Source organism: Temnothorax longispinosus, chromosome 1, assembly GCF_030848805.1.
Source record: "Temnothorax longispinosus isolate EJ_2023e chromosome 1, Tlon_JGU_v1, whole genome shotgun sequence".
In the NCBI taxonomy this organism is placed as follows: domain Eukaryota; kingdom Metazoa; phylum Arthropoda; class Insecta; order Hymenoptera; family Formicidae; genus Temnothorax; species Temnothorax longispinosus.
In genome coordinates, this window is record NC_092358.1 from 21,023,013 (window position 1) to 21,042,616 (window position 19,604).

The 19,604-nt window shown below is 38.9% G+C and overlaps 1 protein-coding gene and 1 long non-coding RNA gene across 4 annotated transcripts in view; one reads left to right on the forward strand and one right to left on the reverse strand.

Moving 5' to 3' along the window:
• Positions 1-19,604, forward strand: part of Nachralpha6 (nicotinic acetylcholine receptor alpha6) — a 222,444-nt gene that overhangs the window by 188,505 nt on the left and 14,335 nt on the right. For all 3 annotated transcript variants that reach the window (XM_071784423.1, XM_071784414.1, XM_071784402.1), the window contains 2 exons: positions 17,511-17,620; positions 19,287-19,501. In XM_071784423.1, coding sequence (XP_071640524.1) covers positions 17,511-17,620; positions 19,287-19,501 — 325 coding nt within the window. The remainder of the gene's footprint in view (positions 1-17,510; positions 17,621-19,286; positions 19,502-19,604) is intronic.
• The window catches only part of LOC139816753 (uncharacterized), a 278,339-nt gene that overhangs the window by 179,469 nt on the left and 79,266 nt on the right, over positions 1-19,604 (reverse strand). The window lies entirely within an intron of this gene.

The window sequence follows — 19,604 nt, forward strand, 5'->3', positions numbered from 1 at the left end:
AAATAATATTTATGACTATTTATGCTCAGATTACGTAATAATACATGAAATATATTGATTCTAGCAAAAAATATAAAATTAGCTTACCGACGAAACACAAACGGCAACTCACAACTGGGGTCAATATCGACCCCACGCACGCTTTGCGACGGTGCTGTTTCACTGCCAGCGAACAACCAACGCTGCGCCCAACATAATCTTACTTTTAGAGAGTTGAAATGAATTATGGTTCAGGTCCTGAGTCAATAATGTCACTCGCTAGCTCAGGAGCGTAGTTCAAAGTTTGCCTGGGGTCGAAATCGACCCCAGTCATGAGTTCTAGGGTTATAACTTGTGATTTATAAATTCTAAATTTTAAGTCTGCGTTTCGAAACTCGCTTATATCTTGTCGCATCTTGTCGGTACAGTAATTGTACACCGGTGTATAATTTTTATTCAGTGACAATTTTCATTTTCGACCGCATTTATCTTTAATAATTAATGACATGTTTAAAACTGGGGAATTGAAATGTCCCGGATGTTTAAAATTTAATACTGATATTTAATATCAAATACCGTAAAAGCTGAAACCTTTGTTTTAAAATTCTGCAAAAGACAAGCTTCACTTGGATTTAAACGAACAATAGAGCCATGTTATTTAATTGCCTCTCATAAGTTCAACTCCTGCAAATAGCATTTTATTTTCAATTATAATATTTTTATGACTCGAAAGTTTTATTCATTCCCATAAAAGATTCGTCGAAAAACGAATTGTAGAGAAACGAGGAAAAGAAATTACAGTTTGCGAATTAGTAGTGTCAGATTGGATTTCGAGCAACATTTCAATATTTCTCGTACTCCCACCGCGCCTATCCTTTTTGTTTCGCAGCGACAAACAGCAACGATGGTGACAAGTATGATATGACAAGCTGCACTGCCACAGAATATTCCTTTATGCGGTTAACAGCCAAATATCTAATATCCAAAAAGACGATGTAATTTAATGTTATTTTCATCGCGCTATTGACGTAACATTAAATAAAATAGTTGAATTTGACTCAAACGCGATATTATATATAACTATTATCATTTGTTAAGTAGATCTTTTTCGTCACGTAACGATGGACGTTTATTACAGATTTCCGAAACTCCAGGATGCACAAAATAAACAGTCCGATTCACGTCGCGTTATCAAAATAACGAGCTTATCACAAATTCTTGCGATTATTTAGCCTCGGAAGAACGTGATATCTGCTCGGCCGACGATCGTGTCGCGAAATTTCAGTTTCAATTTAATTTCTGTGATGATCTCGTCGATTTTGACAGTACGCACGACAAAATCGCATCGCCCAGAGATTTGCATGTCGGCATATAATAACATTGCGTATTAAATCGCATTTAACCTATCATTTTTTAATTGTGATTGAAAAGTTTGAAATGGAAACGTAGTTTTTAAATCAAAAAGATACATGTTTTAGAAATATATGTCAAATATATTGGATTTATTTTATTGTCGGATTGAAGAAATTTTTAGAATTATTTCACATTTTTGTATCGTGTGCGTTTTATTTTTTAAATAAAGACAGCAAACGTTGTAATTCTTGTCTGTCACACATGCGTTGTCCCTATTTTATTTCAAAATCTGTGTTCTGGCAAGCTTTTAGATACTTTTATGAATTCCAAATTGACGTGATTATTTTACTCAAACGCAATTATTGTATACGCTAACGTCATGTAATTTCCATGATGGCTACAGCAAAGCCAACTAACCGGGATGTATCAATGCGAACTTGCCGGATTGAATGCAAATAGGGTGATTGATATACACCGCCGAGCATTATGGCGACATAAATTCGCGTCTATAATTCAACAAATGTAACGAAGATATAATTAGATATCACGTATTTTGTTATTACGTGTTACATTCATTGTTGGCCATCAGAGGAAATTATTAATCGATAAATATCAATAGCGTGTCGAAATTAAATGTTTTTTGCATCCTTGGGTAGACAGAATATTTCAACACATTTTGCAGAGAGCCGAAAATCATTGGCCGTGTTACGATGATACGGAAAACTGGAAAGCTGGAAAGCTTATCCTCCTAACGATTGTCTAACGATAAAACCATAAATGTGGCCAATGGAAAGGGCGGTACTTGGCTCCATCGCAACTCACTTTTTTACCGCTTTTTTCCAACGCAGCCTCCGCACATTGCAGTTTATCGCAAATAACCGTGATAAATCTCAGAGACAAAGTCTCAAGATTCCAGAAGTGTTAAAGCAACTGTGCGTGTGTGTAGTAGTACAAACGACACGCTAAAACGTCGATTACGAATGCGGTGTTAATGAATCAGAGAGTGAAATGGTGAAAACAGTAAAACACACACAGCGAACACACGGACACACACAGGACACGGCTCATTTTACAAGCAACACACACCCGCGCTTTTGTGGCAAATAAATAGCACGACAGACAATTAAACAGCGATACGTCATTCCTAATTACGGCCACGAGATGCAACGGACATGCGTGCAAACGTTAAACGCTTGCGTTTTACGTCGCGTCGCCGCGGCCGTTTATTTATCGTTTCGCATAATAAACATCTGACACTCGGTCGAATATGAGCTCGTTCGATCGCACTCGCCGTTAAGCAAATTATCGACGACGAAGGAAAGGGATCTACGCGGTCTCTGAATGGAGACTTTTAAACCATCCGCATCCATATCCCATATTGAACGATAAATCCGTCTCGTTTCCGAATTTTATCGTTTAATATGATGATCGTGTACGAGAGCGCTACCCCTGGGTTTAGGAATCATGCGATCGTAATAATAAATATGGGATATGAATACGGGCTTAGGATTATGCGATTTAACGTAGCGAGATTGTGAATTTTCGTAAAAAACGGTTTCCGCCTGGCGTTTCGTAATATCGCAGAGACGAATCTTGTACGCATTGTGTACTAGTGCAAATTCTTGATTCGTTGCGTCATCAATTTCGCATCTTTCGATGATACACGCGTATAAGATAGTTATATAAAAGGTGTAATTCACGAAAGTGCGATTATGATATTTAACAGAGATCGATAAAGTTCTTTTGCAATAATGGCAATTCTGTAATGCACGAATTATTCACCGTATGAAATGCAAATTATGCAATACAATGCGTACAAGCATGCTCGGCTAGTTATGCGCTAATTGTTAGATATGATATACACGAAACAGACGAGCATTATGATAATCGACTTACCAAAAGCTCGCTCACATCTGATAACAGAGCCAACGGCATAAATTTATCAATTGATTGAATTTGAATGAAATATCTAATGCCAAGTATTAATCTCAAAGAGCTATATAACATTTTATTTATTTCTCTTTTTACAAGTGTAACGCCGTAACATTTTTTTGAGCGCGTAATACATATGATTATATAAAAAATTAACGATAACTACAATTCTATAATTCTCATTTTTCTATTAACAGACTAATTCAGATTAATTTCCGTCAGTTAAAAGAAAAAGGAACGAGCTTGCAAATAATAATTATTATAATTTGTTAATTGTGTGTTGTTATAAAAAATAACGTTAATTTGTCTGTCGCCAAATTAAAAATTTACCAAATTATTTAACGCCTCGTCGCTCTTTCGCGATTGTCGCTACAGGACGGCAGGATTCACTTTCGCATAACGTTTGATACACATGTGCGAATCTTTGGAAAAAGCATGCGTGTCCGCTCGCGGCGGAAGAGCTCTAAAACAGATATGTTCCAACGGAGAACGGAGCTTCCCCATTCAAAGCGCCTGTGTGCTTCGTCTCTGTCAATTCCCCGCGAGCGACACGTACGCTTCACGCGCGTGGCGTGAGAGACGACCCTTCTCAAATCTATCGCCTTTCAAGATCGCGCGTATGTACATAGACGAGCGATCAATGATAAGCCGTGAGCCTGTGAATGATCAACTAAGTGAGCTCTTAGTTATGAAATCGAATTGAGAATCTTTTTTATTTCGAGCCACCTCGAGTCTCACATTGCGGGCTCTTTCGCGCAAGTATCAAACTTTAGTTAACGTCGCTTCATATATTTTCGGGACATAGCTTCGATACACCTTTTTATTTGCGCTCGTCGAATCACCGACATCACCGTGTTTCTGTTTGTTTAGTAAATGGGATCACTCGCGTGACCTCGCGTACAGTTTACGGCTCATCATTGCTGATCGCCGTCGATGTGCGCGCGTGGTCTAACACGCTTCGCTTCCGGCGGTAGTGTTCTCCCTTCCGTTAACTCCGCGATCCGCCACCGGAGAACGCGAAGAGGAGGCTTGTGCGTGCGCGTGTGAATGTGACGATTACGAATGCTGTCACGCTCGATCTCAATCTGCAAATCTCTTTTCTACGCAGAGTCTCTCTGATCTTCGATCGGGGTGCTAGCGCACCCTTCTGAACTTACGAGTTTAGTATTGCATTGGTAGTGGTAAAAACGTATTACGTGAAAGTGTAAACTGCACCGAAGGCTCTGAACCAAGGAAATGATCTCTTACTTTCCAGCACCGTCTTTCCGCCTTTCTCTCTTTCTTTCTATTCTGCCCATCTGTCTCTCTCTTTTTCCTCATTTTCTTCTTACTCTCTTACCCACCATTCCGCTCTCTTACTCTCTTCGCTCTTGACTGGCATCCCTATTTTTTTTTGTCTCAGAGATAAGCTAATCGTTGGAACAAGCAAGATGAGCAATTGCGAAAAGAATTAGAACGCGCGTAAACATGCCGAGTTAAACGTTGCACGGGACACGATATGAGCAGAGGACTTATTCTCGGAAGTCGAGGAAGAGAAAAAGGAATTTACACCCAACACAATTCGGTCGTATAAAAATTATTCGCACTAAATGTCAGTCGTAATCCCTCGTAATGCCACTCAAGAGTTAAAACACTCTTTCCCCGCTACAATTACCCATCGTCATCACCCTTCTCTTCCCACTTCTAGGCTGCCTCCTGTCGCTCTGCAGTCGCGAAACTTCAACTTGCGTAGCCGTACGATAAGTAAAGCGTATGTCAAGTCACTCTCTGAGCTGTACTAGCTACTTATATGCCGCCATGCCAACCCCTCCGCCATTGTCGTTGCTACCCCCGCAATTCTAAACTTCGCAACTCCTCGTGATCTCGTGTCGCTCACCTCCCGTGGATTTTCTGCTCTGCGCTGTCGATCTGTCAGCTCTCTATTAGCCCTCTGGAACGTCGCGATAGGCGCGGCTCAGCGTACACGATTCGTAGAACGATATCAGCGTTTTGCTCCTCTCTCCACGCTATGTCAGACTTGGTAGTCGCTTCTTTACCTTTTGTCTCATTCTCTTTATCCATCTCTTTCTCTCTCTCTGTTTTTATCTCTGTCTCTCGCTCTATGGTACGTATTTCGAGAGCCACAAAGTTGCTTTTCTGTCTCTCTGTCTCTCTCTCTCTCTCTCTCTCCCTCTGGCAAGGCTTATTAAAAGTTCCATCGTAAGAGAAAAAAAGAACTGGTTGGCGCATACTTCACGATCACGTAGAAACTTAGACCTTGTCTCGAATCACACGCAGAACTTAGTGCTCGTTCTCTTTGACCCCTTTGCGCGCCCCCCATTTTCCCCAATTCTGTCTCTCTCTTTCTCGTTTCTTTGACACGCGTTCGAGCATCCGAGTCTCGTGCGATTGATGCAGTACATAGTATATTACGTGCATGGCGCACACACACACTTGATTGATTCTGCTGCTGGTAACAAAATGAATCTCAATACGGAGCATATTGACAGTAGACGATATATGGAAAGTGCATCGCTCTCTTCCCCTACTTCTATTACTCCTCCTCTTCTTCTTCTACTACTACTTCTTCCTGTATCACCTTGCTAGTTTTGCTCACTGCTTCTGAAGTGGCATTGCTCGACGTGCCAAATGTAGTTATAATTATTACTTACTATATAGAGGCTACTGAGGGTTGGACTACGAAGTTCAAGAGCGAGAATTTCTATACGGATGCAGTGCGCCTATTAAAATCAATATATCCAATGGTGCCACGTTGAAATCTAACTTGAATGTAACATGAAACGCAATATGTAGATTTAAATGAGTGATTGTTTAATTTGACACATAAATTTACATATGCAGATGGACATATATGTATATACATATATATTTCATTAATTTTATCGTGCGGCAACAAGAGTCGTTAGCACAAACGCAGCAAGTTTTGATGTAAATCAAATTTTAGTACGTTATACAATAATATCTGTGTATCGGAAATGCTCGCTCTCTAACCTCGATGAAGACAGATTAATCAACTGAAGACATACAGATGTCCTAGGACGGAGGTAATAATGATAATTATGACATTAATCGTCTAAACATGAAATCAATATAAACGCGTTGTATTTGATATATTATATCATATCAAACATCGGAACAGAAAGATAGATCGAAAAAGAAAATATTACGATTATTAGAAACAAAATATTACCGAGAAAACTGAAAGAAATACTGAAATAGAGGAACTTTGTTGAGTAAAGAATAAAGAATAGAGCAAAACGGACACTCTCGCGGAACGTTCTACAAGAAATAATAGACGAATATGCGCGCAAAAATATTCACATGGAGGAACGGAGAGCTTCATATTTTAGAGACGCCGGCATACAACCCATTATTCGTGATACACGCGAAAAATATTTCCAAAGGCTAATCCGCAAATCGAAAAAAAACAAAAGAATACTGAATGGATATTCAAAACCTTTTTTTTTTGCCTGTTAGGTCATTCTCGTTTGAATTGTTGCTAGAGCATGTTTTAAATAAAAATTACTGTGAAAATAATACTCTAGGTGTGCGCATTTCGCGACGATAATGATCTGGCACGATGCCGTATTTCAGAAATCTCAACGTGCAGCTCGCAAAATCACTGCGGTCGACTACGATGAGAGAACCGCGCATGATGATTATAGTTTACGCATGGAAGGGACGATATATAACAACACATGCATTATTAACGATGAAATAATGCGCACAGACTTCGGTAGCGCGCAAGAGATGCCAACAAAGGAAGAGAGAGAGAGAGAGAGAGAGAGAATACATTATACACGCATGGATATGTAGAGAAATATGAAGCTGATCGCGCAAGCGGGAACAGCAATTTTGACGGGGATGCAACAAATGTCACTCTATATATCTCGCTGCAAAATATAATCTACGCTGCGTATATATATGTATATATGGAAAGAGAAGAGCTATATATTGAATTTATAATAACACAACATTTCACAGACATATTTATCTTCCATATGCTTTTGGCTTCATCAATGATATCAGAAAAGAAACTGCAATTTCACACAGATGATCGTTTTTCATTCGTGGATAATTATAGAGAATGTGCCACCGTAACTATGTAATTGCCATACGTTAACGATATCGCCGTCTATCTGGCTTTTATTCCAGCAATTAGAATGGGTAATCGAAAGGCTTAATGGAACGGAAGCCCATCGGCAATTGCTGTAAATTTTCAGAAAAAAAAATGGAATCCTTGCCCGTGGAGTGTATTTTACTTTACGAAAGCAGAGAATTTATTCTGTCATTTGTGGCTACAGTTACGAGCTCGTATAAATGTCACTACGATGGTGCCGTAATGCTTAAACTGTATGAGAATTGATCGTTCGTTAGAAGACGAAACTCAATGAAATCTCCTCAATCCAGAATTATACGAGAAAATTACGCGAGATACGCTGATATATCTGATATAATAATCATAAGCAGCATAAAAACAAATTTTACTTTCGCATAAATCCGTACACGGTGTCCGCATTAACCACTGTCGGGGCGCTTATAAAGGGTGATTTATTTTACAATTAAACATAGTTAGGTTTAACTTCGCGAGCCATTAAGCTCTCGCGTAGCTCTTTCTCCGACGATATATCATTTTTACTGCTGATAAGCATGCAGCGGGGACGCGCAATTTGGACGACACTGTTCGAGAACCGTATACTAACTGTAGTCGCTACTGGAAATTTCCCTGTTCTTCCAGTATTTTCTCTTTCTCCCAACACTCCCATGTGTCTTTGTATCCCTTATGTTCCACCAACAAAGATGACTCTCTGGTTTGTATTTATAACTTGTTATTTGAACGTTCACTTTCATTATTGGTCACGTATAATCGCATGTGTGGATAAATATATCTCAGGATCAAACAACTTTCTACACGATGTAAATGTAAAATTGAAATTACATGTCTGCCTTCTCGTCCTTCCGTGAATACTGGCTTCTTCTTGCTCGTTCCCCATTTCCCAACGTATTTTAAAACCTGTCCTGAGCAGAACTTTATATATTCTTAACTTTTATATTTATGTAAGATTTGCGATAATCGATAATATTGATAATTTTTTACGTTAGCAGCACGTATGTGAAAAGATTTGATAAGTTAAGATTTGAATTTCGTGTTATATATATATTTCTAGAATCTATTATATTTTCCTTACCTCGTATTTTTCTTCTAACTTTACTTTCTTCATTTTCCCAAGTTTATGATTAAAAAGTCTTCAATCGCGAAATTTAATATCTGAAAAGAATGATGCACTATCTTCTTCTCACTTAAATTAAAAAACACGAAATATCGCGGTACAATAAAAAGTATGGAATATCATAAAAAGTCGTGTGAAAGAATTATCTTTCTTTAACGTTATGCTGTAACAACGCAAACCATCATTTAGGGAGGGAAAATACTATAAACTTGAACTTTTTAATTTCCAAAGTTGAAAATTTCGCAGCACGACCACGGAGATTTCGGATACGGCGGAAAGGATGTACAATAACCGCGCGCACATTACACAGCTGGCCGGGATGCTGCGTTTCTGGTGCGCTGAACCGCGAAAGGAGCGCGCTTTAAAGGAGTAATCCGCATGCGGAACGGCGTATAAACGAGTGCCAAACTGTCGACAATAATCTCAGTCAGAAAACATGCGCGCTCCGCTAAGGGGATATATAAGTGCTGTGAAAATCCGTTCACGATGCGGTAAGCGGCGCGCCGAACGCATTGAATAAAATTCCGAGATATCGTACCAACGTATGGACCACGACGTGGTGCAGCGAAATTTACGACTCCTTTCCTCTCGTACGTGCAACAGTATGAACGAGCCCGTACTGCTGAATCTTCGTTACAAGAAATATGAACACTTCATAGAAATGCTATGTGGCTCCCTATGAATTATCTCTCTTTCTCTCTCAACGAAATTTAAACCGCAATACGTGTCGTTTAAAATAACTCAATTTCTTAAACATGATACTTGAAGACAAATGTAGCTTTGTTAGCGCTATTTTTATTCTCATAATTTTTCTCTCTCTTTCTCTCTCTCTCGGCTGTTAAAAAAATAATTTACAATTATTTTTATAATTATTTTAAATATGCATCTGATAGAAAGCAGCAAAATACATGATACGTCGTCTTTTTCGGAACGCTACCTACGAATACTTACTGGATTACTTGGTTTAAAAAATGCACTGAAAGAATTACTATTGGTAACGACAGTCGCATCGCAGACGCGAGGCACAATGGGGCAACAATGCTGCGGAAACTCGTATAGCGTTCAACGTGATTTATTTATTTACACCTCCGCATGCACGTAGCCATCGACCACGTACGCCCACAAAAGCGCGAGCTACCGACAGGTGGACGATACTGATAAAAATCGTAAGAGAACTCGCGTGTGACTTATTTAAATGCCTCTGTGTTGGTACGTGTTGGTATGTACGTGTGTATCGCTACATCCGCCTACGCGACAAAACGAAACGAGGCTACGTCGTCGCCGGCTACAATGGCCATCGTGTAAAGCAGAGACTCTCAACGGTTTGTAGACTGAAGTCTGTAACATCTAACGATTTAATTGCCATAATGTCAGATTAAATAATAATCTTGCTTGGATTACTGTCGATCTGAAGAGAGCACGAACATACAAATTTGTTAATTGTCAGCAACTACATCTCCATTTTTCCAAGCATTATTTTTTAATTTATTTATTAATGAATTATTATAATTAAAATTAATTATAATAATTTTTTTAACTCTTAATTACAATGTTAACCCTTCGCAGAACATGTGTAATTCTGCTGCTTTCGTCAAACAAGTGGGTCTTTTACGCCAGTTAAGATTTTCAAGCTGTAATGGTGCCATCAAAAATCTGAAAAAATTTAAGTATACTTTCAAAGGCTTTAAGAATTTATTTATACCGTTATATATGCTTGATTCTTGTTTGGGTTTTTTTTATGAGTTCGTAAAATCTTCGTAAAATTCGAAATGGAAGTATCGAATGGGTCTTGAAAGCCCCATTTGTTCTGCGAAGGGTTAATAAAGCATTTAGTAATGAGTCATCTGTTTACAGACAGTTATAATAATTACAAGTTGTTCGTCGTGAAGCACCTATTTTTATTTGTAAAAAATATTTATGCGCACACTATAAGAGAATAAAAGATAACACATCGATACGCTTATCATCGTAACCTCGTATCTCTTCCAGTCGATCGAAGAATTCAATCGAGCAGGTGGACGGTCTGAGAGCCACTCGACCATGCCATGCGGGTTTCTACGACTCCTTCTTCCGTGTTCCCTTCTTTTTTCGCGCTTCCTTTTTCCATATTCTCACAGCCGGCTGCGAAATGACCCGCTGCAGTCTCCGAGTATCATACAACTTTGACGAACGTCGTATCCGAGAACGTTCGCTACTTTATTCCCCCGTTCTTCGTGGCTGCACAATAAGTCGACGATTTCTCTTTTCTCTTCTCTCATCATGACTTACTTCTTCTCTCTCTCGTGTACATTTTCGCAGGATAAAATTGCAACCGTTTCCACAAAGATCGAACGATGCGAGTTCTCTTGACTTCTCTCTCGCTGAGTTATTTTAAGAAGAGAAGTTTTCGCAAGAGAAAACGAGAAAGAGAGAAGCTCGCGATGCTTGGATCGAGAAAGCGAGAACTTACGAGGAAGTCAGAATCGGGAGTAATATTGTGGCGGAACTTGGACGCAAAATCGCAAGAGAGCAATCTTTGTAATAGTCCTCTCTTTCGACACATCGTGGCACACTTTTCAGACGTTCTCCTCCTGAACTTTTCATTCGTCGCGAGTTTGCGCCCCGACTGAGAAAATACGGCAAACTACATAAATAATCCCGATCTCCATTGACGGAGATATGGCGACCGAAGTACGAAATACGAGACTGTAAATGGCGCGATTTAGGAAGAACGTTTCAGAATATTTCTCTCGGTAATGCCGGACGGAAAAAGTCCACGTAACTGTACAAAAGTCGGAAAACATAAAAGGCGTTTGCACGTGGCCGGGTCATAAACGCACGCGCGCGCAGTAATCAAAGGCGACCACAAAACGTACGACGATACGTATAAAACGGCGGAAACGAGCCGGTGCACGGGCAGTGGACAAGAAGAAAAAACGGGAATGAGAAGCGACATTTATGAAAGGCAAAAGGAGGAGCGTGCGTTTCCTACCCCGAGAGTCGAAATGTGTGCACATGACCGCTCGTAGTAATTGAAAAGTAATGGAAAACGAGTAAAAATATTACGGCGAGAGAGCCTTAAATGCAATCTTCTCTTCATTTCATAAACGCGAAGAAGCACCGTCAAGCGAGAAAACGGAGAAGAATCCTACGTGACATTGCGAGCAAAAATCGAGCAAATAACGAGGTGCAATATAAGACGGGTGCGGAGATGGAGGGGCAGATGATGAGAAGAAAAATAATGGAAAAGCCGAGTGTTCCTACGAGATTGGTGATCAGAAAACGAGCAAACGGCAGTCGGCGATGTAATGAGAACAATCGTTCTTCGGGAGAGTCAAAGGACATCGCAAGAGTACATTAAAATTCGCAGTAGTCATCTGCAGGGATGAAGTCTCTTCGCGACTCTCGACTGTAAACGACATTATGCCAGAGCGGTGTAAAAATGCTTTCCTAAAAAGTGGAATAAAATTGAGATCAAGCGATCAAGTCAGCCGGATGCGGGTGGGTTGATAACGAGAACGGAGGAAAATGTAACTTCGCAAAATGACATCGCAGAGGAGCAACAACAACGCAATTAGCGGAACGTGGCTGTCATAAAGAGAGAGAGAGAGAGTCGGAGTGCTGCTGGCAATCAAGAGACGCAACAGTGCCGTCACCGATAATTCTCGGCAGTATTTTCTTTCTTGAAAAGTGCAACTTTCGACAACGATAGAACTCGTGCTATTAAAAAGTATTTAAAGTGATGACGCCAACGGAATATAACGCTGTTTGTACTACGTTTCTCCGGCAAGATGCAGCCAAGATGCAACAATTTCATTGTTGAAATTTGAAAAACTATATGGAATTGCTGAGAATAAGCACTCCCAATCAGACTAATTTCGGTTACAACTCAACGTAATACAATTTATAAATTACATTTTATAATGAAAAGGAAAAAAGGCAGGCACTGTCTACGCAATCATCGAAGTAATATTAATCGAGCACTTTTATTGTTAATTCATATCTAACAAGATGAGCTCGAAAACGCTTGCGCGAAAGCGAAGGTCAGATAATGTTAGTAGAAGAGAGAAATAAAGTGCGGGTGAGCATTTGTAGTAGATAAAACTGGTCATTACGAGTAACCAAGGGCCAGTTTCGTAAGCCGTACGTAAATGCGGAAATTGCGTGAAGTAACAAAGCTGGACGCGCAGAACGGAGACGTAAAGCTCATAATAAAAATGTGATGAGTGCAATTTGGCAAGACATGAAAGAGAAAGATAGAAGGAGAGAGAGAGAGAGAGGGAGAGGGAGGCAGGGAGAAAGAGATAACCATGTAGCGAACGAATTACTTCGTCGACAAGTCTCTCGAAGTAATTAAGGAATGGGGAAAAAAGCATCTTCAACGAAAGGAAATGCATCTGGGGAACGAAACGAGAGCCTTGAACTGGACTTACGGGATCAAAAAAGGGCGAAACGAGAGTCGATAACGAAATTAATTAGCTCGTGCAAGTAGACTACATTCGGATTAACGGTAACTCTCTACGAAACGGCAATGCGGAAAGTGCTACGAGCAACACATCTTATTGAAAATTGTTCACGATCGCTTGCACAAGTATGACTCTGAACATGAAGATCATTAATTCTTCGGCGAGTCGACAATTTTTGTTACCTTATATAGGAGCGTAATTCGATATTAACATAAATCCAATGTTAATCCGATACTTACATTATTCCGTAAATTATACAATATTATATATTATATATTATATATTATATATAATATATTATATTATATATATATAATATATTATATATTATATTATATATTATATATTATATATATAATAATCTCTTTTTTATATTACTTTATTACAATACGTGTGCTAGGTACGTTAAATAAAAATTGGAACGCAAAATGTCCGCGAATATATCGGCGTTGAAACTGGGATAAATCAAATGAGAATACAATTATATTCAAAATATGTCTGTTTAAAACTTCAACTCTTTTATTAAAGCTGCAAACTTCTTATAAAACAATTTCACAATAAGTTCTTCAGAAGTACGGTGTCGATATAGCATCACGGTTACGTGAATGGCATGAAAACCTCTCGATGAAGTAGCGTTTATATATATATATATATTCATTGAAATTAACTTAGAAGTCGTAAAAAATGAGAGGAATTTAAATTGCCACTCTTGCGTCTCTTCAATAGCAAAATTATTACGCTTGTAAAACTCTTAACGCTCCGTAAGTAATTATAAACCGCAATTAAAGACCGTGTCAGGTCGACATTGAAACGAAATATATCTTTAAATTCTACTTGTGTTATATTTCTTTAATTCCTTGTTAACGCATTATTTCGTAATTCGAACCGATAATTCCGGGAAAATAATTGTTTATACAACTACAAAAAAATTGATGTATAAAATAAAATGACCGCCAGATTTTGAAGATTTTCCTATTATAACTTATTATAACGTAAAAACGCGATTCTTCAACTCATCATTCGCGCGCTATTGTTGTTTGTTTTCTCACCAAATTATTTCGTAGACCGGCGAAATATTGACGTTCATTACAATGATTCGTAAATTCTGCATTAACCATCACATTAACCGGTCCAACATTGCAACGCACGTAATAACTAATTAATTCGCTGGAATAATTTAAATTACGATCTATATGTCAGTTGGAAATTCGACGACGTCGGCTATTTCATCGGATATAATTAAATTGGGGCATATGATACCGAAATAAAGCGTACACGAAGCTGATTATATTTTACAAAGATTTTTCGGACCTGCCACAACCGAATCGAACAACTGGATGAACCTGTTAATAAAGCCAGAAAGGAGATGCGTTTTACGCTTCGCATTGCGCGTAATTTTTGTCCGCTATCTCATGTTTGCCCACGTGCGTATGAAACAAATATTTGAAATAAATATCGCTATCTATGACGTTGCACGTACCAGCAGTTTTTCCCGAAATGTAATGTTCTCTTTATGCTGCATTAACGTGAAAACTGCCATGTCATGTAAAATTCAGGAGAATACATTGTCCGATCTAATATCCGTGAAAAACAAATCTGTTTACTTATTGATGGAAAAGTTCTTTGAAAACAAAGAACGTTTCTATTAATAAATATATACAAGCAATCATCAATGAGGAACAGAGAGAGAGAGAGATTCCCCTAAATTGTAGACCAAATATAATGAAACTAGTTAGGACGCATCAAACAGAAGATATCCTAAAGTTTCATACTGAATTCTAGATATAATGATTTATCTTGGCTTTAAATTAATGAAGATAACACATCACTGTTAGATAAAGATACTTCATATTTTTGCCTCTAATCGTAATTCCCTACATCTCATCCAGCTTCCGTTGCAGTGAATCAATCAAGCGATTTTGCTTTCATTGATAAATCGCATTTCCAGCGAACGATCAATAGAAGGATTAAGTAACTCGAAACGTCATAAATATACACCTGGTACGTAATGGCAGGCGAGTCTTAAGGATCCATTAATAAAGGCACGGAGAGGAGATAGCCGTTTTCGTACACGGCGATTAATCACAACCCGTGAAGGCGCTCGTGCCGGGCTTTATGGCGCCGTTAAACATAGCCGCTGAGATAAGTTAAACACGAGAAGTTAAAAAGGCAACCCTTTTAGCATTTTATTCGCCGCCACTTGAAGCTCTCCCGTTCCTTCTTTTTATTTTCGCGCGCATCTCTCGATTCGGGAGTCATTTGCGAGTCCCTGCTTTAATGCAGTATTTCAGATGCACTCGCCAGGCTACGGCGACCCAATAATTTAGGAGGAAAGTTAGGAGGCCCGTATTTAGAGTTACGAGCGAATCTTTGCAGTCGCAGGAAAGGGGGATAAATATTCAACTGCATCCGTACGCAACCAGGACGGGGCGAATGAAAATATATCGCTCTCGAAAATCTTTAATTTGCGAGAAACGTTTCGCGTCCGTGCGATATAACGTTGTTCCGTTCTATAAGAGGCTGGGTTATTTTCTTGTAAAAAAAAAAGATAATTCGAGGGAAGGTGGGATATTAGAATATTTCGCAGCGTGGCGCCCGGAATATTTTAAGTTTCTTACGTTTAACGAGACGTTAACGAAACATTAAGTAGATTTTAAGATCGATTTAACAGCTTAAATGTGCGTTGATAAGGCTGATTATTTTCGTCATATAGGAGAGAGAAGATAAACTTCTCCCAATGGGGGTGACCTATATTTATAATATAAGAGTAATACAAAAATAAGTATACATTAACTAGCGTCATCCGATGCACATATGATACCACTTGTGATCGAAATAAACATCGATTACAGTAGACTCCCAAACGCTCCAAGACAACTTTCTTAAGGAATGCGAAGGAATGAGTTAATCATGATGACAAGGTAGCCGCGTCGATAATAAAAGTCGAGAGATAAATTACATCCCAATCCGATCGTAGTGCGTATAGTAGTTTTAACCGCAGCTTAAACGTTCTCACGATATGCATCCCTGTGTACTCTTATACGTTTAAGTATTATTATTAGATTCGCGTGTCAATGACAAACCGTAGAGGGTTATAGAAGGCTTTTGTGTGCATTTTCGGTAAAATTGCATTTTTTCTATAGCTGCATGATAGTGTAAGCGTTTTCTCTCCGTCGCAACATTTCTCTGCGCAACACACCATTGCCTCCTCCTTTTCGTACACGCACTCCGCGCGCAAGTAAGTACATTTCTATTCTCAATTTTCTTATTTTCGCTTATCTAACATCAGAAACTGAACGTACGTAAGTTACCTTTACTGTTCTGGCGAAATGTGAATTGCCGACCTCAGCGTAGTAACTTCAGCAGGTGAACTGGGTTACGCGTATCGATGTATCCTGTAGAAATTCTGGAAATGTTAGCCCTCCTCCGTTAGATGAGTGAAACTGCTTAAATATAAGTCTTACAAAAACCCGAGAGCAAGCTGAGAGATACCTAAAGAACGTTTAAAACAATTAGAACGTCCTTCGGGTGTATCTCTGCGACAGAAATCCCTCTAGACATTTTTCTATTGCCTGCTCAAACAACACAGAGTGCGAAAAACGCGTAAGGGACGTCTGAAGAACATCTCGTAGACGTCTTCGTCGTACCCTTATAGATATTTTTGTTGCTGGATACGTGGTGTATGCTATTCTTACTCATGTATATGTGCTTTTATCCTTAGCTGTTGTGTTGTCTGTCCTAATTATTATATTACCGAATAATAATACGCTTGTTACGCTTGTCTATTGTTTCTTTCTCAACTTTCGCCTCGAGTGTGAGTCGCAAGAGTTGATTCCGTGACAGGATCCATTCGGATGGCACTGAACCGCCGTGTGTTGTGACTGCGAGTGTGTCATCGTGGCGTGTATGTCTTCATGGAGAGGCTCGAATATTCGGCCGCATCTGGAGAATGCTCCGTGTTACTGTGCTACATGTATATACATATATATTCGCTAGTATAGAGAAATCGGCGAGGGCATTCCAGCGGAAGCCCCTCTCCAACAGGAGATGAAAACAAAAAGGGCTAATGCACGATACGAGAATTATAGAAAAAATATGAAAAAAGGCATAACTGTAAAATGCCAAGTGGCTCGAGCGAATTGAAAGCACACTCCAGTTCGATAAATATAATATCAGGAAATGTGAAAATTGCATTTGAAAAATTGCATTATCCGTTGGAATGCATGGTTAAAGTGCGCCTCGCGCTTTAAAACATTTCAGACACGGATATTCTCCCGAATGTCTGAACTTTTGAGCCTCTCCGCGCGCACCGGAAACGCGCGAGCACTCGTACAGGCGAATGAAAGATTATATTGAATATGTATGTCGAGAGCAAAAATGGGGGGATATCGAGTAAGAAGGTTCTCAAGCGGAGACGATCGTGATCTGAGCTAAGAGAATCCAGAAGAATAATCTTTCATTCTTGACGAGAAAGCTGCTAACAGCGTTCGATCGACCCGCCATTTCCGTGACTAATCGCCTTCTTTTTGTATTCTTTCTTCGGGGGATTTTCGGGAATACCTCGATTCAGGATCATACTTCAATTGCATCATGTTCATGGTGGCGAGCAGCGTCGTGCTGACCGTTCTGGTGCTCAACTATCATCACAGATCGCCCGACAGATACGTGATGCCAAATTGGGTAAGAAAATACTATTCAATTAACTGTATCGGACAGTTTTAGCTGTAATTAATGATAAATAACAGCATCGAATAATATAAATGTGATAAATGTAGCGTGTATTATTAATGACGCAAATGTTGTAGTAAACAACGGTAATTTGTCACCAAAGTAATTTCGAATTACACAAATAACACTAGTGACTGAATTAACGCTAATAAATATGCGCTAATAAACGTTGATAAATGTAATCATTAAAATCGCGCAGTTATTACCTTCCTTTGTAACTTTGTGCGTTTTCTATCCGCTGAAATGTTTATCGTTCGCGCAGTCTTTGTAGAACGGATTATGTATCGTATACCAATTCGAAAGCAAATTGATTGAACCTACATAAAGTCGGATCTTTTTAATTTGCTGAAAGTATAGCTTAGCCAATTGTAGAATAAAATATTTCAGTCGAATAAAGGTTAATCATTTTAGATATATTGTGAAATAAGCTGCTTAACTAAACGGATTAGCCGAGATTGCATTTGCTTTCGTCATTGTTGTAGTGACATTATACCGAAATTGTTACAAATTTAATTGCCTTCTATTACGCTCTATAATTGAACAAGCAGCAATTTCGAAATTACACAATATAATTTTATAATCGCGATGATAAAACGCGGTAGTATAAGCATATTAGATTTATTTCTTGGAAAACGTTATTATTTTCATCGAAATATTTAGATAATTATAATAATGAAATAGCACCAAATTACATCTTAATATTTCTAATCGCATTATTTAACGAAGGTGGAAATTGTTGCGAAAATTAAAAGCGACTGAACTTCGTGAATTCGAAACAATGCGAAATAATTTAAACCTTTGCACGCAAAGAATACTTCGCGTAATGGTTAGCGATACGTCTTGTACGGTAAACTTCGCGGTGTGGCTATAACTACCATTGAAAACAGAGCTTTCTTGAAAGTTTAAAATGCCTTCGAGCTGTTGGTACTTACTTCCGACCAGTGCCAGTTAGTTAGTGCAAATTTTTTTTTACACAAGTCAACACATGGGAATTGTTTGAATACTCCGGATTTAAACAAGTACACTGTGTACACAAAACATCCATAGTGCATATTTACACAGTGTGTCAATATAATATACATTGGATAGAATTTCGAATTTGATTTGTTTTATTTCACTAAAGAAACGTGCAATTCGGCTATCGAGTTTAATGTTTCCATGAGTAAATGTTTTTTTTACGAATTTGTATTTTTTTTTTATGTTTTTAAAAGAACAAAAATATATGTAGGTATGATTATTGAAGACGCCATTGTGTCACAAATTGTTCTAAAAGCCAAATTATTCTAAACTCAAGTAGTATAACTAAAAGATAATCGTGACTTTTGGGAATTCCTCGTAATTTTTACTTCAGCAATTTTCAAAATAAAGAATACTCGCTATCCCTCGTGACGCTTATCGCGTGTTCTACATGTAAATCTTTTGAAAGTATCAAACTTTGAATATGGTGTGCGGACATCATTTAAAAATTCTATACTCTCCAATTTTCTGAACGGGTTTTTGTTCTCGCAGCGAGATTCGAGGAAATAAAGTTGAGAGGAATTTTTGCTAGAGAGCGCGGCGATACGATACGTGATGTAGTTACAAAGTTTAACGAGACAATAATTCGATGTTCACGCAGGTGAAACTAGTGTTTCTACAATGGCTGCCGTGTGTGTTGCGCATGAGTCGGCCGGGCAAGAAGATCACAAAGAAGACCATTCTCATGAGTAATCGGATGAAGGAGCTGGAGCTGCAGGAGAGGAGCAGTAAGAGTTTACTAGCGAACGTTTTAGACATCGACGATGATTTTCGCCATGGGAACAGCGCAGCCAATCCTGCCTCGGGCTATATAAGGTACCACCAGTAGTTCCACGTCCATTCGGATCTTTTCAGGTCGTTGCGTTTGGCGAAAATCCCGCGATGACTTGACCATCCATTTTCCCCGGTCAGCTGCGCT